The 25747-nt window shown below is 42.5% G+C and overlaps 1 protein-coding gene across 1 annotated transcript; it reads right to left on the bottom strand.

The window, feature by feature from the left end:
• Positions 1–479: 479 nt before the first annotated feature.
• On the bottom strand, positions 480–25134 carry LOC144261085 (gamma-glutamyl hydrolase-like). The gene is given in 10 exon segments (XM_077810218.1): positions 480–3300; positions 4799–4936; positions 6398–6488; positions 6579–6685; positions 7913–8051; positions 13347–13431; positions 18210–18260; positions 22537–22651; positions 24821–24998; positions 25000–25134. Coding segments are annotated over 10 exon segments (1161 nt in total). The 3' UTR covers positions 480–3178.
• Between the last annotated feature and the right edge of the window lie 613 nt (positions 25135–25747).

The following is a 25747-nucleotide window of genomic DNA, read 5'->3' as shown; positions in this document are numbered from 1 at the left end:
GCAGCTATCATGCTCACCAGCTTCAACGAGGTTTGTGACTGCCCATAAAGACACACTCTCTGGGAACCACACAAAGTCCACCATAACTGTATTAATTTTTCAGGGCTGTGATTAATTATTAGAAACAAATTCTCTGCCCTGCTCTGCCAGAGAGCTGAAAAGAGAGCAGAGACTGATGGAAGACCCCAACTCGAATTACCACAGTCCCCATCGGAAGGGCAGCCAGAATAGTCTGTACCACCCTCTTCTGCCCCTGTCAAGGGTAAGCAAAAGGGAGTGGCTAGAAAGCGATGCATTCTGGCAATCCTCAGCTGTCAGATGGTCCCTGGAGACCACAGCCAACTGGTGCGGGTTAGACCAGCCTCTGGACTGCTCTGTTTAGTGATTGCATCAAGATTGGGCAGGGAGTGAAGCAGCCAGGACTCTTTTATAATTTTTTTTTAATAGTCTGTGTACACCTCTCAAGGAAGATACAAAACTGCTTGTGTAAACTTTATTTCAAGTATTAAAAGAAATCATTTAATACAATCAGTTCAATGAAGTGCTCTTTTATAAAGCAGAACAAAACAGCAAGGAAATAAACTTCCAAACTCATGAATAAATACGCTGATCTCACTCATATTACACCCCCCCCCACCCTTTGCATTTGCACACTTTGGCCCTGGTCACAACCAGTAAAGTTAACAGAAATTCCACTTGCAGGATTGTTCTCCACTATATTAGGGCTAAATCATGCATTTCTTACATAGACAAACTCTCAGGGTATGTCTACACTACAAACGCTACAGTGGCACAGCTACAGCGGTGTAGGCTAGACACTTACTACAGCAACCGAAGGGGCTTTTCTGTCACTGTAGTAAATCAACCCCCTCAAGAGGTGGTAGCTAGGTCCACGGAAGAATTCTACAGTGCAGGTAAGGTCAACTTAAATAGATCACATGGCACATGAAATTTTTCACAGCCTTGAGCAATGAAGCTATGTCAATGTAAGTTTTAGGTGTAGAAAAGCCCTACTTGGCAAAACTCCTGGGGATGCTTAAGAAAGAATTGCAGGATTTGGTCATTAGTGTGTAAGCAGTTTAGCCGCTATGCCTGTATGTAGATCGAGAGCCTGACTGTCTTCTCAGACTGGTGTAAGTCAAGAATCAGGAGTAACTCTGTTAAAAACACAGCTATGCTAATGTCATTTCTCATACTGGTAAGCCAGGACTCAGGAGTCACGCTATTGAAATCAAGATTATACTAGTGCAAAACCTGGGATAAGAGAAGAATCAGGCTGATAATATTCTATATAGGAGTCCAGGATTGTCACTCAGTCTGTATGTCACTCTGAAGCCTAGAATGTCTGTTGAGTCAATGTGAAGTGATGGAAACAGCTACAAGCAGGGCTGAAAGCACTTTTTGTTTAGAATATCAACAGGTTGAATCATCACTGGAATTAGTACTCCATTACCATCCAATTTTTAAGTTCTCAGCCACGTCTTTATAAATTACACCTTTATAAATTATGACAGCATGAGCTTTCAGCTACTAGTAGAGACATAATACAACACAAAATTGTATTGTGCTGAATTGGGGTAGTCAAGCACTTACAGAAGTGAAACCTGAGAAGTCATCTAAAATGTCCTAGACTAATTAAGCTTTGCACAGTTTGACTGTAATAGTACCTAGAAATAATGAAATACAAATGCTGAATTTTATAACCAAAATACACCATGCTTATGAGTGCACTGGGCTGGATTCTTGACAGTAGTTACAGATAAAAATTTTTGCTTTATAGAACATTAATGAATGCATTTCCAGTTCTTTCTGTTAGGCCTGCTACAGCTTAGCCCTTATCTGGTCATGAATAGCGAGTAAGAAGTCTTCCACCCTCTTGAATGCCCTGATAAATTCTGCACCTGTAATGCAGATGTGGTGCTGGAACTGCTGTGTGTTACTAACTTTCAATTCTGGAGACCTGAGGTTAAAACGCTATTAGGTTTGGGCCTGTGGAACAAAAGGGAAATGAAATGGATTGCCTCATCTTTGTCCTATTTTGACATCACAAAACTACTGAACAAACTTTTCAGTAACTGAGAAGAGCTACTTCAAGTAAATGTGTTGCAAGGCAAAGCAAAAGGAAAAAACACAGTAAATGCAGCTGCCTAATAATTACAATCATTACACTGTGTCAACAGTAAAAGTCTTCGCTGCCTGTATCCCTGTTAGTCACATTAGCATTACATCAAAATGTTTTTTAAAAAGGGATGAAATCCTGTCCCAACTAAAGTCAATGGCAAAACACCCCTTAATTTCAACAGGGTTAGGATTTCACCAAAAGTCAAATTATACATTATATCATCATTAAAAACTCTAGACAGTCATATTCTTTCAAAAAGCAAACTAATTCAGGGCCTATCCAAAATCTTTCCACTGACTTCAGTGTGCTTTGGAACAGATTCTTAAGGAATAAGTGAAACTGAATAAGGGAGCAGGAGGTGAATCAATGTTTTAACAGTGCCCTCCAAACAGACTTACTTTAACTGATGAAATGCCTAAATAATACTGCACCTTCACTATGTAAATCCTACAAGGTACAGATGGTACTGCATACACTTCTTTATGTCCGTTTGCAATAATGTTTCCCTGTTATTTTGTCTTTCTAAAGGACAAACAATTTTCTCTGCCAAGAGTTTGGTTACACAAGCACACATCTGTCAAGCTCAAGATCAAAAGATTATTTCATCTTTTAATTGTATTGTACTCTGACCAAGAGAAGAAAATTATGATAAATCAAATCTTTTATCTACTCAGCTGTTATCACAGAGCCCACAACGTTTTGTAGAAGTAAACTCATTTCTTTCAAATATATGGCCAAAAGTATTGCTCAGTTTTTTTAAATAAACTAGATTTGTTTCAAATTTATAAGTGCAATCTAGTTGTGGTCTCTGGAGGTAAAATGTATTTCTCTGTAGCAGGTATTAAAATGAGATCCAGGATCACTATAATGTAATTGAATTGAAATCTGTCAGATTCATGGGCCAATTCTACAGAGGTAACATAGGATAAATCACTGTAAAGTAAGCTAAGCATTTTGGCTTTCTGCCACTTGCAATGCACAACATGAGTTTAATTATGAAACTTGCAACAAATAACTTTATTTACAGATAGCTATCCTGTACTATCGGATAGATGTTCAATCAAAAAAATAGACTTGCTCAAATGGAGAAAATGTACCAGTAAAAACAGGGGTATAATTGTAAATCAATGTTTTGGTCTCTTCACCCTTATTAGGAAAATGGTGCAGGCTCTTCCGGGCTGTAAAACATTTTAAAAGAACAGATTACTTCACTGTCATCATCCATGATAGTATCTTTCTTGGTGAAATCACTGATTCTATATAGGATTATAGTAAGCAGTACTGTAATAATTTAAATTTGTGGGGAATATTATGGGGCTAGCTTTTCCAAAGATATTGGTAATAGGGATACTATATTATCATGTTTCAGAGTAACAGCCGTGTTAGTCTGTATTCGCAAAAAGAAAAGGAGTACTTGTGGCACCTTAGAGACTAACCAATTTATTTGAGCATGAGCTTTCGTGAGCTACAGCTCACTTCATCGGAAGCATACCGTGGAAACTGCAGCAGACTTTATCTGCTTTATTATCATGGAAGAATATGTTAATTTTTAAGAGCAATCGCTGCTTCCGAAAACTTGATTCTTGCAGCACTGGAGACCCATGCAACACCAGAACTAATACATTGAAATACTAGACTATTAGATATTAAAATGCTGAGAGAAATTGTATTTGCAAGGAAAACAAAATCCTACTAATTCAGTTTTTTCCATCTGGAACTAGGCATACGTTAAAATTAACATGAAGTAATAAGAAATATCATTGATGAAAAGTAAATTCTGTTTCAGCAGACTGGACTGGTTGTTAAATACTCATAGAGGCTGAGTAAGTCTCCACTAGTCAGCAAATATTTTGCGTTTCTTTCCCCACATTTTATTTTTATGGTTAGGAGAAAATAGGCTCGACGGATTCTGATATATGTAAAATATGTTCAGGAGGCAGTGTTGGCCTACACACCATTGTTGTCAATCTCGTCCGAGGACCCTTCCTGGGCTGCAGAAATTTTTTTAGCCAGCTGGAGTAATGGCTGTAGAGATATACTGAGAGGATTAACTACTGTACCTTAAGGGACTAACACTGAAGAGTTTGTGGTATAGCACAAGAGACAGAGTGACACAGCTAGACACTGCAAGAGGAAAGTGTATTGGTCTTTCTCTGAGCCTGGAGACAGTTTCCTACTTACTTTTGTCAATCCCTCTACTGTAATTACCCCAATTAAAACAAAACTCAGAAAGCTTCTGGAAATAAAATCTTCCATTCATTATCTCATTCTACCTACTTTGCCCAAGGCAGAGCGAGACGGGGATGTGAATAAGAGCTTTGAGTTCACCTAGAGTGCAGCCTTAACAATTCTAAAGTTTCATCAGTTTTTGGTGTCTGCTCAAATGTTTATATCAAATTAAAAATCGACACTCTCCTCCTGGCAAATTATTCTCTGCTAAAAGGAGTTTGTATGCTTCCATCAAAATGCTTGGCTTTTGTTGTTACTTTTGCTTAACCATTCTATTTACAAAGTCCCTCCTTTTAATAAGCCTTTAAAGCTTGCATAGTATGCGATCATAGGTATAGTATTTTGACACTTTGAAAGGGGGCCTTTTTCCCCTCTCAAAGAATATTCTACTGTTTTATCTCTCTGAAACTAAATTTTATGAATATAAATGAAAAAAGAACTATTTACCTTCATTCACTAAGAAGTCAGCTACGTAATATGCAACTTTCATAGCTGATGCAGAATGTGGTATGCCTGATGAGTTCTTCCATTCAAAAGGATTTTTCTCTGGATGCCATTGGACACCATAAATTGGGTATTTATGTGCTGTGTAAACAAATTTTCATCAATGCATGTAACATTTAGGTCTTCACTTAAATTGCGGCATGCACAATTTTATTACAATGAACACATTATTAGAGATCTCACTATATCTCACATATAATTCATAACATCTATAATGGGACCAAAAAGCCTTAAGCAGCTTGTAAAATGTATTCCCACCTAAAACTTCACATACAAGATTTCAGCCCAAGAACAATAATAGTGACGTTTAAAAAATAGTTTGGTCAATTTTACATTGTAAGAAATTAAAAGTTATAGTGAGATGCTAAATGAAAAAGGGCTTGATTCTATGCAAACAAATTTCTGCAGGTCGCTGTTCCACCATTGTAATCTGATTGCTTTAGTTGCAATATTTAAAAAAAAAGGAAAAATAAATGGTTTCATTATAAAAAATAAGAGTACTAAAAGTGTTATTAATTGCAGTTACGATCTAACTTCAGTACCATACTCTTACTGTATAGCTTCTAGCAGAAAAATGACAAAATCCTCTCTATAGCATACTCTACTGCAGTGGTGGGCAACCTGCAGCCCACGGGCGGCCCGTCAGGGTAATCTGCTGGCGGCCCACAAGACAGTTTTTTTAACATTGACCGTCCGTGGGCATGGCCACCCGCAGCTCCCAGTGGCCATGGTTCACCATTCCTGGGCTGCCGCTTCCTGCGGTTCCCATTGGCCAGGAACAGTGAACCGTGGCCACAGGGAGCTGCAGGCAGCCGTGTCTGCGGACGGTCAATGTAAACAAACTGTCTCATGGCCCGCCAGGGGATTACCCTGATGGGCCGCATGCAGCCCGCGGGCTGCAGGTTGCCCACTACTGCTCTAATGAATCAAAACAGATGTTTCTGGAGTTAAATATGCCAGGTAAAGGCACAGGTTATGCAGGAGTCTTTTGGAAGACAGCAATTACCAGAACTGTAGTCAAAGGAACGGGGGATACTGTTGGCATGTCACTAGCATAAATGGCTCTCCCTGTACTACAGGCATGGCTAAAGAGAGCAACATGGAGAGGCAGTATCTATAGACAGCCAGCAGTGGAAGTGAAGACTATACACGTTTCATTGAGGAGGGGTTTAAGCTACAGAAACTGGAGTGGTGTTTCCATGTCTTATCCCATAGATCTGAAAATATTTCATTTGGTAAAGTGTGCTAACATATCTAGGTGTGGAGCAGTGGAGTGAAAGAGAGAACAATCAGACTCTGAAACATGCACATCTAAAGTAAAGTGCAGAGGTATAAGTTATCTTCGACAAAACATATTCTAATCAACCAGAAGGCAGGCAGTGCGGACACTTAACTCCTTATCCTAACATTAAAATTAGTAACAGCACCGCCACACTCACTGAGATCTTCCACACAAAAAACAAACAAACCCTCCCCCTTCTCCCTCCCAAAAAACAGCCCCACAAAACCCTATCACAGTTTACATGTTACACTGATAACTACCTTCCATTGTCGATATAAACTCCACGTCTGCATGGGTGTTAGTTGTTAGAACCTTATAGAAATTGCGTAGCTTCTCATTCTGTGTGAAATTCTGCATTAAAAAGTGACAGAAAAAATGTTTTATTTCTATTATTTAACAGAGTAACCTCATTTTGGTTCACTAAATCAAATGATCAAATACCTGCATGGAGAGGCTCCAGTGATGAAAGTGTGCTGTCAAAGACTCAGTGGCAAGTTTTTTCAACAAGAAGTCTGGAAAATTCTTGAACATCCTGCTGTCTTGTGCAGCTTGTAAAAAAAAGACAAAGGAATATTCTCACTACCAGGCAGCCATAGGAACATCACTATTAGGATGGAGATAAATGTGATGAAGTACTGGCTGAATTAATTTTAATTCCTTTTGATTCTGTTTTCACTGAATTTTATTAATCAATAATACAATACAAACATACCCCAGTAAGAAATCTATAATACAGCTATGGCAGAGTGCAGTCTAACAATTCTCACTAGGCCATACGCTGCAGCCCTGACCCACTAAGGGCCCCATTCTGCCTCCTTTGCTCACACTCATTAGAATCACGTTCTACCATTAATGTCAATGGTGTGGTTGAGGTACTACTCTGTGTAGTTAGGAATGGCAGAATTTTTCAAAATAAGGCAAGGCAACAGGATTTAGTCCATTGATTAATTACTGCAATCAGTGGAAGAAATCCTACTTATTGCTCCTAGAGGGAAAAAAAAACAAAACAAAAAAGCATCATTCAGAGCCATCTTCTGCCACTCTTATGCTGAGTTGCATCTCATTTTGCAAGTAGTCCCACTGATTTCAATACTATATATCAGGGATCGGCAATCTTTGGCATGCAGCCCACCAGGGTAAGCCCCCTGGCAGGCCGGGCCGGTTTGTTTACCTGCACGTCTGCAGGTTCAGCTGATCGCGGCTCCCACTGGCTGCCGTTCGCCATCCCAGGCCAATAGGGGCTGCGGGAAGGGTGACCAGCACATCCCTCGGCCCGCACCACTTCCCGCAGCCCCCGCTGGCCTGGAGCGGCGAACCGTGGCCAGCGAGAGCCGCGAATGGCTGAACTTGCAGACGTGGCAAGTAATCAAACAAGCCTGGCCCGCCGGGCTTACCCTGGTGGGCCGCGGGCCAAAGGTTGCCAATCCCTGCTATATATTATAGTATATAAGGATTCAGAGCTCATTACAGAGTTAGGGGGCTGGATCAAAATTATGGATCTAGGACCAAACTTTCCCAAAGTTCATAGCTTTTCAGATCCATAATTTTGGTCAGGCCTTTCTCTAATTACCCATGAGCTGCAAATAGTTTGCCCTCAAACCTTTAATTTTTCAGTCACAGAATTTTATTGGCTTTCTTACAGAAGTAACAATATTAATATTATAAAAACATTAGTCACCTATTTCAAACCTTCAACCATAAATATTGGTTTATTACAAGAAAAAAAAAAATCCTGTGAATCCAAATGACATTAGCAGTGTAACAGGATTGTTCACCTGTAGTAAAGTTCAGTGGGAGAGCAAAATCCTCAGTATTAGTCCAAGTCAGTAAAATCTCCCCGCTGGTGAGGTATGTAAGCTCTTCATATCCCAGACATGTTCCCCATACAGGAAAATAGTCTCCTTTATCATTAGCCTTTAAAATAAGAAACAAAAAAATGAAGAAATGGGTCAACACATATAGTAATTTACGTACAAGTTAACAAACTGTAAATCCCTTTTACTTCTATAGGACTTTTTCTGCAACATCTAGCCCTTTTATGTGCTTGACGTTTGCATAGCCAGCAATTTTATGCCCTGGATTCCTGGAGGAGAAATTTGGACATAAGAATATAAGAAAGGCCATACTGGGTCAGACCAAGGTCCATCCAGCCCAGTATCCTGTCCACCGACAGTGGCCGATGCCAGGTGCCCCAGAGGGAGTGAACCTAACAAGTAATGATCTAGTGATCTCTCTCCTGCCATCCATCTCCACCCTCTGACAAACAGAGGCTAGGGACACTATTCCTTACCCATCCTGGCTAATAGCCATTAATGGACTTAACCTCCATGAATTTATCCAGTTTTCTTTTAAACCCTGTTATAGTCTTAGCCTTCACAACCTCCCCAGGCAAGGAGTTCCACAGGTTGACTGTGCGCTGAGTGAAGAACTTCCTTTTATTTGTTTTAAGCCTGCTGCCCATTAATTTCATTTGGTGGCCCCTAGTTCTTATATTATGGGAACAAGTAAATAACTTCTCCTTATTCACTTTCTCCACACCACTCGTGATTTTATATACCTCTACCATATCCCCCCCTTAGTCTCCTCTTTTCCAAGCTGAAAAGTCCTAGCCTCTTTAATACCTCCTCATACGGGACCCATTCCAAACCCCTAATCATTTTAGTTGCCCTTTTCTGAACCTTTTTAATGCCAGTATATCTTTTTTGAGATGAGAAGACCACATCTGTATGCAGTATTCAAGATGTGGGTGTACCACGGATTTATATAAGGGCAATAAGATATTCTCTGTCTTATTCTCTATCCCTTTTTTAATGATTCCTAACATCCCGTTTGCTTTTTTGACTGCTGCTGCACACTGCGTGGACTTCTTCAGAGAACTATCCACAATGACTCCAAGATCTTTCTCCTGATTAGTTGTAGCTAAACTAGCCCCCATCATATTGTATGTATAGTTGGGGTTATTTTTTCCAATGTGCATTACTTTACATTTATCCACTTTAAATTTCATTTGCCATTTTGTTGCCCAATCACTTAGTTTTGTGAGATCTTTTTGAAGTCCTTCATAGTCTGCTTTGATCTTGACTATCTTGAGAAGTTTAGTATCATCTGCAAACTTTGCCACCTCACTGTTTATCCCTTTCTCTAGATCATTTATGAATAAGTTGAATAGGATTGGTCCTTGGACTGACCCCTGGGGAACACCACTAGTTACCCCTCTCCATTCTCAAAATTTACCATTTATTCCTACCCTTTGTTCCCTGTCTTTTAACCAGTTCTCAATCCATGAAAGGATATTCCCTCTTATCCCATGACAACTTAATTTATGCAAGAGCCTTTGGTGAGGGACCTTGTCAAAGGCTTTGTGGAAATCTAAGTACACTATGTCCACATGTTTGTTGACCCCCTCAAAGAACTCTAATAGATTAGTAAGACATGATTTCCCTTTACGGAAACCATGTTGACTTTTGCGCAACAATTTATATTCTTCTATGCATCTGACAAATTTTATTCTGTACTATTGTTTCAACTAATTTGCCCAGTACTGACGTTAGACTTACCGGTCTATAATTGCCAGGATCACCTCTAGAGCCCTTCTTAAATATTGGTGTTACATTAGCTATCTTCCAGTCATTGGGTACAGTAGCTGATTTAAAGGACAGGTTATAAACCATAGTTAATAGTTCCGCAATTTCACATTTGAGTTCTTTCAGAACTCTTGGGTGAATGCCATCTGCTCCCGCTGACTTGTTTCTGTTAAGTTTCTCAATTAATTCCAAAATCTCCTCTAGTTGCACTTCAATCTGTGACAATTCCTCAGATATGTCACCTACAAAAGATGGCTCAGGTTTGGGAATCTCCCTCACCTCCTCAGCCGTAAAGACTGAAGCAAAGAATTCATTTAGTTTCTCTACGATGACTATCGTTTTTAAGTGCTCCTTTTGTATCTCGATCGTCCAGGGGCCCCACTGGTTGTTTAGCCGGCTTCCTGCTTCTGATGTACTTAAAAAACATTTTGTTATTACCTTTTGAGTTTTTGGCTAGCTGTTCTTCAAACTCCTTTTTGGCTTTTCTTATTACATTTTTACATTTAATTTGGCAGTGCTTATGCTCCTTTCTATTTACCTCACTAGGATTTGACTTCCACTTTTTAAAAAATGCCTTTTTATCTCTCACTGCTTCTTTTACATGGTTGTTAAGCCACGGTGGCTCTTTTTTAGTTCTTTTACTGTGTTTTTTAATTTGGGGTATACATTTAAGTTGAGTTTCTATTATGGTGTCTTTGAAACGAGTCCATGCAGCTTGCAGGGATTTCACTCTAGTCACTGTACCTTTTAATTTCTGTTTAACTAACCTCCTCATTTTTGCATAGCTCCCCTTTCTGAAATCAAATGCCAGAGTGTTGGGCTGTCGAGGTGTTCTTCCTACCACAGGAATGTTAAATGTTATTATATTATGGTCACTATTTCCAAGTGGTCCTGTTACAGTTACCTCTTGGACCAGATCCTGCGCTCCACTCAGGACTAGATTGAGGGTTGCCTCTCCCCTTGTGGGTTCCTGTACCAGCTGCTCCAAGAAGCAGCCATTTAAAGTATCGAGAAATTTTGTCTCTGCATTTCATCCTGAGGTGACATATTGAAATCCCCCACTATTACTGAGTTTTTTATTTTGATAGCCTCTCTAATCTCCCTTAGCATTTCATCGTCACTATCGCTGTCCTGGTCAGGTGATCAATAATAGATCCCTACTGTTATATGCTTATTAGAGCATGGAATTACTATCCAGAGAGATTCTACGGAACATGTGGATTTTTATTTCATTTGATTCTACATTTTCTTTCACATATAGTGCCCCCCGCCCCTCCCCGGCACGACCTGTTCTGTCCTTCTGACATATTTTGTACCCTGGAATGATTGTGTCCCACTGATTGTCCTCACTCCACCAGATTTCTGTGATGCCTGTTATATCAATATCCTCCTTTAACACGAGGCACTCTAGTTCACCCATCTTATTATTTAGACTTCTAGCATTTGTGTACAAGCACTTTAAAAACCTGTCACTGTTTATTTGTCTGCCCTTTTCTGATGTGTCATATTCTTTATGTGAATATTTCTCATCTGAACTGGCCCATACTTTATCCTCTTCCATCCTCTCCTCCTGACTAAAACCTAGAGAATCTCTATCAATAGATTCTCCTCTAAGAGAAGTCTCTGTCCGATCCACGTGCGCCTCTGCAGCAATCAGCTTTCCCCCATTTCTTAGTTTAAAAACTGCTCTGCAACCTTTTTAATGTTAAACAACATAAAACAGAAAGTGTCAGTGTTACCTTAAAAACAATGAAACCAATGTGAAACTTGAGCTAAGGGCAAAACTAGGAGAAGGAAAGAAGAGCTAAGCAAAAGCAGAATGAAACCTTCAACTTAAAGAAGCACATAAAGCTCTAAAGAGAGAAGATCCGGACAGCAAGCAGGTGGCATTTCTACACCATATGCATGGTTTAAAAGCTCTGTTGCCCCAGAACATTATTTATTTGTGATGGCTCAGTGCATTTTCTTAATTTCTTTCTAAAACAAATTTCTGAGTTGTGACCCAACTTGAGAAGTTATTACTCAAAAGCTATTTTTCTGGAAAGATCTAAGCAACTGATACTCAGGGCTTAGAAAGAAAGTGCCATCTCCATCTTTACTATATCCCTGATACTGTGACTGTAAAAACTCACATAGATATTTACTCCTATAGTAAACTACTGATATATAAAATATCTTTGCAAAGAAGCTCCAAAAGCATTACAGTATCTTTCTAGCTATTTGCCATGTAAGTGCTAGATATGTTAGGCTTGCTACTCCTCTCACTTACTCTGATGCAAATGAGGAGTAACTAATGTCAAAGGAGTTACATCAGTTTAAGTGAAATTATAATCAAGCCGTTAACATATACTCCCCTTACTTTTGCTGTGCCTAAAAATGCAGCCTAGAGATTAACCACTTATTTAACAGCATTAAAGTCTGTAATTTATAATTTATAAGCTGAGGAAAAAATCTTTGATGAAATCCTTGCCTCATTTAAGTCAATGACAAAACTCCCATTGACTTCAATGGGTCTAGGATTTCACCCCTTGTGTGTACACGTAATTTAAAAACAGTCACATCAAGTAACCTCTTTATTTTGAATTTGATGAGGGAAAGTGGGAAGAGACACTGATGTGAATTTAAAAGAATAGTAGAAATTCCAATCATCTTCATACATGCAAACATCACCTTGACTTCTATAACTCACATTGCACTTACAAATGTATCAGTATTTTATAGTGCTAATTAAGTCTCAAAGGATGCAGTTCAGAGCACACAATTTCAGGAGTAAAACAGAGAAAAGCATGCCAGGAAAGGACATCTATAAAGAACTGGAAATTACTTTCTAAGTTTTCAATTATCTTGATTACATACAGCAAGTCAAATAAGATTTTTCCTCAAGCTCTGTATATGAAGTGATGACAAGCAATTTACTGAGTTGCTATGAAACGTTCGTGCAATTTCATCATACTGTTTACTGTAACGGTGCCCCCACCAGACATTGTGGCCCCAATCCTCCACACTTACTTACATGCTTAACTTAATGCATTGTGCTTAGTTTCATTGAGGTAAATGGGACTACTTATACTGCATAAAGGTAAGCATGTCTTTGCAATATCAGGGGCTATGATACCCAGATGACAATGCCCATGAACAAAGATGGGTGGTCAAGTTGAAACGCTTTAAAGGGGCCTGGTTTTCAGAAAGTGCAGAGCACTCACCCAAACCCCTGAAAATCTTGGCCTCAGTTAGTACTGAGCACAACATATGAGCACCATTTCTGCTTCATAAAAAATACACAGTCTTTCTTTGTATCTAGTGTAAGTGTTGGCAATAAGGGTGACTAAGCTAAATTTTACAAGTAATGTTGTACAAATAAAGAAATTAACAGTTGACTTCACTTAAAATTATTTAGCGATGGGCCTCAAACCTTAAAGTTCAGATTCTAATTTTCTGGAGGTGTTCATTTGAGACCTGCATCTAATGCTATTAGATGATTTGTTAAACACACATACCAGTAGTCAGTTGCTTATTAACAGGAATATACTGCACTCCAGTTGCAGATGTCCAAATATAAGCCTCCCATGATTTTGGTCCCTGAACACTGACAATAACCAGAACAGTTTTTCCTTTAAGTAGTTACCTTTAGTGCCTTGTTGTAAAATATCCTAGCAATCCTGGAATATTCTGAAGTCTTAAGATCAACACCACCTCCTGGGAAAAGCACCCTGAAAAACAACAAAATATTATTACATGTAAATAACTATAGGTCTAGGCATAATATAATATGTAAACATGGACAGGGCTGACAAGAACCCTGAGACCTAAACTCACTGGAGGCAAACACCAAACCATATGATCACAATGTCTATGTGCTACAGTAAATTCCAACACTTAAAAAAGGAGGGGTGGGCGAGCTGCTGAGAATAACTAAAGATAATATTTTCAGAGTGAGAAGAACCTGAAGCTAAAACATACAAGCCTTACAAGACAAAAGGCCATAATTAGCATTCTGATCCAAAGCTTCCATATTACGATTCAATGGATGCCGTTAATTTCTTTTACTGATTTTATTTATTATTTATATAAAGTCAGCTTCTCACAGTCGTTACTTTACAGAACAGAGCAGCGAGACAGGGTGTGGCCCACCCTTACTCACTTGTGCAGCCCTCCTCAGATTGTGACTCTCATCACAGATGAGTTGGGATGAAAGGTAAACAGCGGCTACTTGACCACTACTCCCGTTTGCAAGTATTTGGGTGGCAAGAGGATAAAGAGTGGGAAAAGACTTGAGTCTGCCCTCTCCAATAGCCAGCCAGATATGCCCATTTGCTCAGGGCAGAAGATGAAGTTACAGTAGAACCTCAGAGTTACAAACACCAGTTACGAACTGATTGGTCAGTCACACACCTCATTTGGAACCATAAGTACATAATCAGTTAGCAGCAGAGACAACAACAACAAAAAAAGCAAATATAGTACAGTACTGTGTTAAATGTAAACTACTAAAAATATAAAGGGAAAGTTTAAAAAAGAGGTTTAACAATGTAAAGAAACTGTTTGTTTGTTTCATTTAAATTAAGATGGTTAAAAGGAGCATTTTTCTTCTACATATTGAAGCTTCAAAGCTGTATTAAGTCAATGTTCAGTTGTAAACTTTTGAAAGAACAACCATAGCATTTTGTTCAGAGTTACTAACATTTCAGAGTCACGAACAATCTCCAATCCGAGGCGTTGTAACTCTAAGGTTCTACTGCGCCATCTAGCCCAAAATGCAAGTGTGTTTGGCCTTCTACAGAACATAAAGACATTGTCCTTGTCACAAAGAGTCTGCAATCTAAGGACCTAGCACTGCCACCTTTACTCACATTGAGTCACAACTTACTCCACAAGAAATCCCATGGAAACTATTCATGGAGTAAAATATCATTCAACCCAAGTAAGGGTGGCAGAATCAGGCCCTCAGCTGACACAATACCATAAGGGGTGAGTTGAGTGGAGCAAGGAACCTGGGAGAAAAAGTTTCAAGGAGGAAGTGTAGGAGAAAGAGGGGAAGACAGGAAAAAGGGTAAAGGAACCATGGAGAGGATTGGAAGAGGAGACAGAGAAGGAGTAAGGAGGGAAACAGCAAGTAGGCAAGCAGCAAGGGCTGTGAAATAGCTTTGGCAAAATGAAGGCCATCACTGAAAGGAGATATAGACAACATGACAAAAGTGAAAGTGGGCTGCTGGCTTCCATTCAAATGCTGCTCCTATCAGCCTGCTCACAGGCAGAAAGGGGTGCCAAAATAAGTAGGGCTGTCAAGCGATTAAAAAAAATCAGATTAATCACGTGATTGCTCACACTGCTAAACAATAATAGAATACCATTTATTTAAATATTTTTGGATGTTTTCTACATTTTCAAATATATGGATTTCAATTATAACAGAATACAAAGTGTACAGTGCTCACTTTATATTTATTTTTATTACAAATATTTGCACTGTAAAAAAAATAGTTTTCAATTCACCTCATACAAGTACTGTAGTGTAATCTCTTTATCATGACAGTTGAACTTACAAATGTAAAATTATGTACCAAGAAACTTCATTCAAAAATAAAGCAATGTAAAACTTTAGAGCCTACAAGTCCAATCAGTCCTACTTCTTGTTCAGCCACTCACCCAGACAAACAAGTTTGTTTAAATTTGCAGATGATAATGCTGCCCGCTTCTTGTTTACAATGTCACCTGAAAGAGAGAACAGGCAATTGCATGGCACTGTTGTAGCCAGCGTTGCAAGATATTTACATGCCAGATGTGCTAAAGCTTCATATATCAAGGGGTAGCTGTGTTACTTTGTATCCACGAAAACAACAAGGAGTCTGGTGACACCTTAAAGACTAACAGATTTATTTGGGCATAAGCTTTCGTGGGTAAAAAACCACTTCTTCAATTGCATCTGAAGAAGTGGTTTTTCACCCCCTAAAGCTTATGCCCAAATAAATCTGTTAGTCTTTAAGGTGTCACCAGACTCCTTGTTGTTTTTAAAGCTTCATATGTTACTCCTAAGGGCATTCTGTGCCAAAAAAATTAAAATTCAAGTTTTATTTGTCAATAAATAAATGCAGAGGCTCCAGCATGGCAGTGGGGAGCACAGACTACTGGCTGTGTGAAGGTGGGGACCACCCTTCAGCTTCCCCACCCCTCATCCTCGGGACATGGACTCAGTGGTGAGGCTGCACCCAACCCTGACACAGCATAAGGCCTGGGCCTGCCCCAGAAACACTCTTGGGCCCTGCACCAGGTTTTGAGCAGGCAGGCTCAACCAGGCAGGATCCAGTTGTGGAGGGGCTCAGTGTGAGGGGACCCAGGTGTGGGGTGAGAGGATTCTGTGTGAGGCTATCTAGGTGTAGGCAGCTCAGTGGGTATTCTAGGTGCGTGGGCAATGGGACTCTACAGGGGCTTCAAAGTGACAGTGGCTGGGGCTCAGCAGAGGTCTCGGTGTGGGGGTCTCAGCAGGGGTGTCTGGGTGCTGGGGAAGTGGGGGTTGGTGGGGTGGGGGTCTGGATGCAGCTAGTTGTGAGTCAGTGGCATGGGGATCTGGATGTGGGGGCTCCGGGGAGTGCAGGGGGGTGGGGCTCATCAGGGTGGGGGTTTAAGTGCAGGGAGCTCAGTGGGGGCGTGGTCTGGGTTCAGGGAGGCTCCAGATGCAGGGGCTGAGGTTCAGTGGGGTGGGGTTCAGGTATGGTGTGCTAGGGGCTTCTGGGTGTATGGGGTGAGGCTTGGTGTGGGTGTCTGGGTATGGGAGGTACAGATGCACGGGGGTTGGGCGGATGGGGGAGCAGCTCCCCATACAGTGACCCCTCCCTCTGCAGCTGTGGCGTGATGGGGGCAGGAAACAGAGAGGATGATGAGTATGGGAGGATGCTGCAACTGGGGGAGGGTCGGACACAGCCCCAGCCACTCCTTGAAGGGGAAAGGGAAGTCGTGTCCTCTCCTGCCTCCAGCCCAGCCAGGATTAACAGCTGATTCTGGCTCAGGATAAGAGCCACTGGCTTGGATGTCCCCAGCCCTGCGGTGATTTACCTCTCTGACAGCTGCCTGAAACAATGAACCTGCGCAGCTAGGGACTGGTACGTGACTACTCTTGCAGATTCCCTTTGCTTCCCCCCAGAAAAATGACTTTCTGATAGGGAAGCAAAGAAATCTGCGGGGAACATGAATTCTATGCATGCGCAGTGCTGCAGGTTTTCCCAGGAGTAATATGTCCCTTCATCTTTAACCACTATTCTAGGGGACATATATCCATGCTGATGACAGGTTCTGCTTGATAACGATCCAAAGCAATGCGGACTAATGCATGTTCATTTTCATCATCTCAGTCAGATGCCACCAGCAGAAGGTTGATTTTCCTTTTTGGTGGTTTGGGTTCTGTAGTTTCCCTCATCAGAGTGTTACTCTGTTAAGACTTCTGAAAGCATGCTCCACACCTCCACACCTCTCAGGTTTTGGAAGGCACTTGAGATTCTTGAACCTTGGGCTGAGTGCTGTAGCTATCTTTAGAAAGTTCACATTGGTACCTTCTTTGCATTTTGTCAAATTTGCAGTGAAAGTGTTCTTAAAACAAACAACTTCATCCGAGACTGCTATAACATGAAATATATGGCAGAATGTGTGTAAAACAGAGCAGGAGACATCCAATTCTCCCCCAAGGAGTCCAGTCACAAATTTAATTAACTCCTTATTTTTTTAACAAGCATCATCAGCATGGAAGCATGTCCTCTAGATTGGCTGCCGAAGAATGAAGGGGCATACAAATCTTTAGCACATCTGGCACATAAATATCTTGCGACACCAACTACAACAGTGCCATGCGAATGCATGTTCTTTCAGTTGACATTGTAATTAAGAAGTGGGCAGCATTATCTCCTGTAAATGTAAACAAACATGTTTCTCTTAGCGATTGGCTGAAGAAGTAGGATTGAGTGGACTTGTAGGCTCTAAAGTTTTACATTGTTTTGAGTGCAGTTATGGAACAAAGAAAATCTACATTTGTAAGTTGCACTCTGATGATAAAGAGATTGCACTACAGCACTTGTCTGAGATTAACTGAAAAATACTATTTCTTTTATCATTTTTACAGTGCAAATATTTGTAATAAAAATATAAAGTGAGCACTGTACATTTTGTATTCTGTGTTGTCACTGAAATCAATATATCTGAAAATGTAGAAAAACATCCAAAATATATAACAAATTTCAATTGGTATTCTATTGTTTAACAGTACAATTAAAACTGTGATTAATCACAATTAATTTTTTTAATCATGATTAATGCACACACCTGCAAGAAAGAAGATTACACTTGCATTCCCTACTTAGAAAAATGAAGTATCGGAGTCTGGAATCACTAAAGGCAAAACCAAGCACTTAACAGTAAAACAACAGTGGCTTTGATAACATCTGTTTTAGAGAGACTTTGTGTTAATGGACATTTCAACAGGAAACTGATGCTCAAAGCTTACCCATTAATAGACTGGAAAATCTTATCATACTCTTCTTCTGAACGATTCAGTCTGAAATCCCAACAAAGATAGTTATAGGTATGTCTAGAACTTCATCACATTTTACTATTAAAATACCAAAGATACTTAATACAAGCCGTCTGCAATGGGCATGGAAAGTTTATAAAAACATGTATGAAAACTAAGGAAGGGAGTAATTCTAGGTCACTAAAGGCCAAAATCTGCCCCCCCCCTTTATAAATGGTACCTTACTCTTCCAGTAGTCTATGAAGAGCGTACAACTACAAAACGTGGAATAACTGGCTAGGTGGCAGCAGTGTAAAAAGGAGCTGAGGGTTACAGTGGACCAGAAATTGAATATGAGTCAACAATGTGATGCAGCTACAAAAAACTAATATTCTGACGTTGTAGCCAGACAGCCAGCCCCCCCCCTCAGACCAGCATTGCTGGAAACACAGGAGGAAGCCGGAACAGGGCACTTAACATATATTCCAGCACAGCCTTTGAAGCTGTGAGAAGCACAGGTGTGCTGCTACAGTGTGCCTCTGGGGGCAGATACAACGATTAAGCTCACAGCAGGCAGAGGCCCTGTGACAGACATGGCTTTTAGCCCCTACTAAATAGCGTGATGCACACACACCAACATCCTAGTTGGGAAAATATTTACCCTGATAAAAGAAATGTCCAGTAGTCAACACTTATTGTTTCTCTCCCTTGCAAGTGTAAACTACTCTTGCGAAAGCTGGCGTCACCCAGACAGACCAGCCTCAATTTGGCATAAGAAAGGAGAAAGAGAATAAAGGAGTACGGAGGTATAAGTAGGGGACCTACAGCACCATGATTTTTGAGTGCTTTTCACTATCTATCTGCTGGTCAGATAAGTGACAGCCTCCCAAGGCTTCTGCAGCTAAGAGGGTCCCTACGCCTTGTCCCTTATTCGTCTTTCCGCGGAATTGAGTGACCGATCCTGGCTTGGCACCGCTGGAATCGAGAGATGCAAGGAGGGTAAGAAGCACCCACACCTGATCTCATATCTTTAGTGTACACATATTTTGAAATAGAGCTCTATACTTTGTTTTCTTTCTTTGGGATTGTGGCTTCAGTTTTGTAACTTGTTTGTGTGTGTAACATCTCTACATTTAAATAAGTAGGCACTAGCAATTTTGTAACCACATGATTAGAATCTAGCTTAATAAATTTTGGTAACCATTTATGCATAAGCCTGACTTGTTTTCTCTGGTTTACTGTAAAGCAGCCAACACAATTAAAGAACCTCAGCCGTTTTGGCTCTAAAGCCTGGCCATTAGGTGAGAGTACTAAGAGCCTAGCGTTGAGTTGTGCCGCCTCCACGGGGCAAACTCTTGGGGCACCTGTCAGTCAATCCTGGCTGCCCGCTGCGAAGGAGCTCTGAGCTCTAGCAGTTAAAGTCACGGGTGTGGAGAGGCTCTTAGTGCTGCCATTGGGGCACCTGTCAGTCAGTATTGACTGCCCGCTGCGAAGGAGCTCTGAGCTCTAGCAGTTAAAGTCACGGGTGGTTAGGACCTTGGGGCATCCGTCAGCCTAGCCCGGGCTGCCCGCCGCGAAGGGACAGTGCGTCCTAGCGGTTAAAGTCACGGATGGTATAAACGGGCATAGCTGGCACCTCACCAAACATCCTTGGCCGTCGGCTAACAGAAATGTATTAATAGGAGTGTCATCTGTAAGTCACAGGAGGTAATTGTCCTGCCTACTCAATGCTGGTGAGACCTCAGCTGGAGTACTGGCTCCAGTTCTGGGTGCCACACTTTAGGAGACATATGAACAAATTGGTAAGAGTCCAAAGGAGAGCAACAAAAATGACAGAAGGTTTAGAAAACCTGACCTATGAGATTAGAAAAACTGTGTATGTCTACCACTGAGAAAAGAAGACTGAGTTGGGGGACCTAATAACAGTTTTCAAATATGCTAACGGCTGTTATACAGGACGATGATCAATTGTTCTCCATGGCCACTGAAGGTAGAACAAGAAAGGACTGGCCTTAATCTACAGCAAGCAAGATTTAGGTTAGATATTAGGGAAAACTTTCTAACTATAAGGATAGTTAAGTGCTGAAATAGGCTTCCAACGGAGGTTGTGAAATCCCCATAATTGCAGGTTTTTAAGAACAGGTTGAATACACACCTGTCAGGGATGGTCTAGGTTTACCTAGTCCTGCCTCCGTGGGGGAGAGACTATATGACCTCTTGAGGACTCTTCCAGCCTTAAATTTCATAAATGGAAACTTACTCTTCAGGGAGTCAGACTGGGTGAGTTCAGGCCTCCTAGAGCAGGGGTGGGGAACCTCCAGCCTTTATCCGGCCCACAGCAAGTCCCCATGCCACGGGCCAGAAGCTCTGAGCCTCGGCAGCCCCCCGCAGGGCTGGAGCCGTAAGTGCCAGCTTGCTCCCTTGCGGGAGGAGGGCTGACAGACCATTAAATCTCTGGTCGCCTCCATGCAGCTCCCAGAAGCAACTGACATGTCCCTGCATCCCCTAGGAGCACGGGCGATTGGGGAAACTTTGCGCGCTGCCCCTGCTCCCAGCACCAGTTCTGCAGGTCCCATTGGCTGGGAACCAAGGCTAAGGGGAGCTATGAGGGTGGGGCCTGCAAGCGCAGGCAGCACGCACAGCCCCCTGGCCCCTCCGCCTAGGGGCCGGACATGGTGGCTGCTTCTGGGAGCAGCGCAGAGCCTACCTTAGTCCCACTGCACCGCCAACCAGGAGCCGCCTAAGGTAAGTGCTGCTCAGTGGAGTCTGCAACCCAAACCCTCTGCCCCAGGTCAGAACACCCTCCTGCACCCTAACTCCCTCCCAGAGCCTTCCCTCCCACCCCAACCCCTTGCCCCAGCCCTGAGCCCACTCCCACACTCCAAACCCCTTGGCCCTGGCCCAGAGCCCTCTCCTGCACCTCAAACCTCTCATCCCCAGCCCCACCCCAGAGCCCGCACCCCTGCCCCAGCCCAGAGCCTGCTCCCACACTCTGAAGCCCTCATTTCTGGCCCCACCCTGGAGCCTCCACCCTCCCTCCCCCGCAAGGCTGTATGGCCTGTGACTGTTTTTTTTCTGTGGGTCAGTGGCCCCGATAGAAAAAAGGTTCCCCACCCCTGCCCTAGAGCCATGCATGGATGTGACAGACTGCATGCAGATCTCACCCCTTTCACATAGAAGTGGGGACTCCACCAACTTCTTTATCCTATCTCCACACCTGTCAGCCTCAAAGAATTTAGAAAAGGCAATACAGTCTGCATGGCCCCTCACATCAATTCATGGGGCTTTGGGAACAACCCCTGCTGGTGTCTCTCCTTTGGAGCATGGTGTCAGAGCTGGTGCAGAGGTATAGGCAGCCATGTGAGTATATGATTAACAGTGATTTATAAACATGAGATCTTATTCCATTCTCACACTGATTTTATGGTTCACTGACTTCAGAGTAGTTACTCCTGATTTACACCTGTGTCAGCAAGGTCAGAATTGCCCCACTTGTTAAACACACACTCTGACTATCACCTGCCACACTCAGTCCTAGCTTTCTCAATTTGCCCCATCCGCCTTTTTAGCTAAGAGCCAGTCTCTGTGAACAAGGAGCATGTTTTGCCACAGGTTCTCAGATCAAAGTCCCGGAGAGATTCAGAAAGCTGGGGAAGACCAATGGGATCATCAAAACATTGGCTATGAAGAATGATTTCATGCAGTTTTGACACTTAGTTGTGTTCTTGTTTTGTAGCAGTATCCAACTACTACTTTAATTCCTACTAATATCGTATTTGCGGTTATAGTTTTACATTTTACTGTTGGCCACGAAGTGCTCTTTCTGGCAGCCTATTGCCTGCATAAGCCAGAATGTTACTCTGATCCAGAACTTGGAATATTTGCAAAACATAGAGCTCTTTGTGGTAGTAGTTAGTGAGCCGGAGTATGAGAGAAATCAGATCTGAACACTTCAAGCACTAGTGGCAGTCTCCCTCCATACCCTGAGTCCTAGCTTTACTTATGTACACGTGGCAATATATGGCCCTGAAGGCAATAGCATGTATTTGGAAACTTCACAGATCACAGCTAGCAGCTGGTACATATATTAAGTCTGAAGATGAAGAAACACTTTTAATACACTGCATTGGCAGCACCAGCTTGCTGTGAGTCTAGCCTCCATTCCTAGAGATCTTGCAAAGTGCTGTGCACTTTCTTTAGTCTGTGAGGGATTAAAATTATAAAGTGAGTCAGCACTTACGCATTAAGCACCTTTCAAGATTAGGCATTTATGCAGTACAAAAGGCCTGGAATTACCACCTGTAACTATATGAGAGCCTACCTTATTGGCACAACTCGTGCACCAGCAGATTCTAGGAACTTCACATATGAAGCAGCAATGTAGGAACTTCCAAACCTACTGAAACTTGTAAAGTCACACTCCTGTGCCAATATCCCTACAGTGTCCAGAAAACAGAGAGGATTGCTGATATACAAATGACAGTAGTTATAGTCCAGAAGAAGGCAAATTAAATCAAAACTCTCATTCCTTTCACTAACTGATTTGATTCATATACTACATTGAGCAGTATTATACTTAATGATTTACCACGAAATATGAGAAAATTGGAATAATAAGCAAATAAGCTTGCTTAGTAATGGGGTATCAAATGAAACCATTTTAACAGTTTGACTTTAAATTCCCTGCCTTATTTGATTAGTTCCACAACTTCTTATAAACATATTTTCTATATTTAATTTGTTTAGAGCATAACTAAAATATCTTTATTTATCAAAGCACTTTAAAGACAAGGTCCCAGCTCCAAAGAGTTTAAAATCAAATCCCTGACGCTGCAGCCTAATCTCTATAGTTGGACCACTGGCCCCACACAGTGAATCGAGAGGATTCCATAAGAGTTCAGTGTCATCCACACAGATTGGACTGCAATATTGGGACCATAGTTATATGTATCAGAGTTGAGATGACAGGCAACACAGGTTATTTACTTTACGTCCAATGTTGCAGGCTTTTTTTGTGGTGGCAGGCAGTGTTTTAGAATTTTCCATTTTCATCTTTTTATGGATTTATATTTTCAAAAACATCAGAAATACTAAAAACCATATCTTAAACATTAGCCATACAAAAACCTACAATAAGGTCCATTTGTAATTCTAAAACTAATACCATTTTAGGCCCTAATCCTTCAAACACTTACTCTTGCACTTAACTTTAAGCATGTGAGTAGTCCCATTAAAATCACAATGTATGTGCTTCAACTGAAGCACATGTAGGTCTGCAGGATTGGGGCCTCAGACAATACCTTTTTACGAGGATTTACACAAAGATACTTGGACATTTTCTAAATGTCCATTCTGCAGCACATAGCCAGACCAGAACACTACATTAGAATGTTTTCTAGACTGTTGTGCAACTGTGCCACATGACTCACTGTATCACAGCTTCTGGAAACAGCAAAAATGAAAAAAAAACTAGTTTGCTGACTAATTGCTTACTATTTTTACTTTACATATGGAAAGCAAAGACCTGGTAACAAACAAACCAGCTCTGGAAAAGGAAACTTTTTTTTTTTTTTAAACAAAATCAACACTTGTTCTGACTTCAAAAGGGAGCAGAGGGGCTTTTCTGAAAAAGTTGAGAGGGTGGGTGGGTGGAGGGGACTCCTGAGTGTCTGTGTGCCTCGGTTCCCCATCTGTAAGATGGAGATAACTGTACTTCCTTAGCTCTCAGGTGTTCTGAAGATGAATACTCTAATAGGGCTAGTCTACACTAGAAGCGCTACATCAGTGCAGCTGCACATCTGATGAAGATGCTCTATGCCGACAGGAGAGCTCTCTCTCCTCAGCATAATTACTCCACCTCCATGTGAGGCAGAAGGTGGTCAGGCGAGCCTCTCCTGCTGACATACCGCTTCGCTTGTGTGGACAGCGCTGAGGTCGCTGTAACTTACATCGCTCAGGGGCGTGGCTTTGTCACATCCCTGAGTGACATACGTTATATTGACTTAAGTGATAGTGCAGACCTACCCTAAAACAGTTTCTCGATGACAGGTCCGGCACTGGTCCCTGACATCTCCCTGATAGTTTAGGAAGGCAGCAAGCCAGGCCCTAGTATCAAAAAGGTTGAGAAACACTGCTCTAAAAGATTAGGACGTGCTCAGATCCTATCACAGTGGGAGTATGTGGGCGCACTGGATAGATACAGTCAAATAGTCTTTCGCCTGATGAGTCAGTGCAGGCTACGTTGTTATTGCTGAGGCTGACACTATCCTAACAGGTGAGACGGGTAGGCAGTGAGAAGATGGCTCCTTGTTGACACAATGAAACTTTGTACTCAGGATGTCAACACCGCCCTCCCCACAGAGGTGTCAGACCTGGGGGGGGGGGAGGGGAGTTTTGGAGGAAGGAGAAGGTATTTTGGCCTCATTTTAATGCTTTCCCCCAATTGACCCTCTCGTGTTAACATCTGCCCTAACCACCCTCTGCTCCCTCCTCTCTACAAGGGGGCGTGGGGCTCTCCCCCCCTGCGAACACGGGGCACACCTCTCGCACGCAGGGGCTGTCACGGTGCCCGCCGCGCCCTGGCTCCCTGCCCCTGAGCTTCTTACCAATGATGGGTCTCTCGTTGCTGCTCCCCCGGCGGCTCCCCGACACCACGGAGGCCAGAGCATTGGCGCAGAGGAGGAGGAGGAGCAGGAGGAGACGGACGCCCGGCGGGCAGCGTGGCCCGGGATAGCGCAGCATTGCTCCCGCGCCGCCGCCCGGCTCCGCACTGGCTCTGCGGCGCTGCAAGTGCGCCGGGCCCGCCGCCCTTCCTGCGGGGCCGGCACCGCCTTCCCCGGGCTGCGGGCTGCACCCTGGGAAACGTAGTTCCGCTGCGGGGCTCCGCCGCAGGAAGGGGCTCTGCGGGAAGGGGCCACATGGCCTCCCCCACGTGCCCGGAACCACGGGGCCAGGCAATCAGAGCCCCGGGGCAAGCAGGGCAGCCCCAGCGGGTGGTGGGATGAGCTGGAGGCAGGGGAGGAGCAGGTGTAAACCCGAGAGCAGAGAGCCTGAGCTGTATCAATGCCTGAGCTACCCCACCCCCGTTCCTGCTGGCTGGCTCGCTCCTCCCAGGTGTGCTGTGGCCGACGGACTTGTTCTGGGGCATCGCTGGCTCGCTCTGTTACTCTGGGAGGAAAAGCGGGCAATGCTCATTTTGTCAAAGGCTCCCTCACTTCCTGCATACACAACTCTTTGGACCACATTTGTACTGTATTGTTTCTCTGGCCCTTTCTTCGTGTAGAGTTGTAGATCAGTGTGGAAGCGGTTTGCACTATCAGGAATTCTGTCCGGGAATACAGCACTCAGGCGTCTCTGTGCTTTCTCAACTGGTGAGCTCTTTAAACTTAGCTCCAGTTCAGGAACTAAAAATAGCAGGCTCTTATTTAAAGGATTGTGGTTTCTCTGTGTCTCTTTCCTCCCCTCAAAGTGGGTGCATTCAGATAAACTCCATGAAGTGGCTGAAAACTGGCCCAAACGCGAACATATTGCTC

Source organism: Eretmochelys imbricata, chromosome 2 (genome assembly GCF_965152235.1).
Source record: "Eretmochelys imbricata isolate rEreImb1 chromosome 2, rEreImb1.hap1, whole genome shotgun sequence".
NCBI classification, from domain to species: Eukaryota; Metazoa; Chordata; order Testudines; family Cheloniidae; genus Eretmochelys; species Eretmochelys imbricata.
The sequence above is the reverse complement of the archived record's forward strand: the minus strand, read 5'-3'. Positions and strand labels throughout refer to the sequence as shown.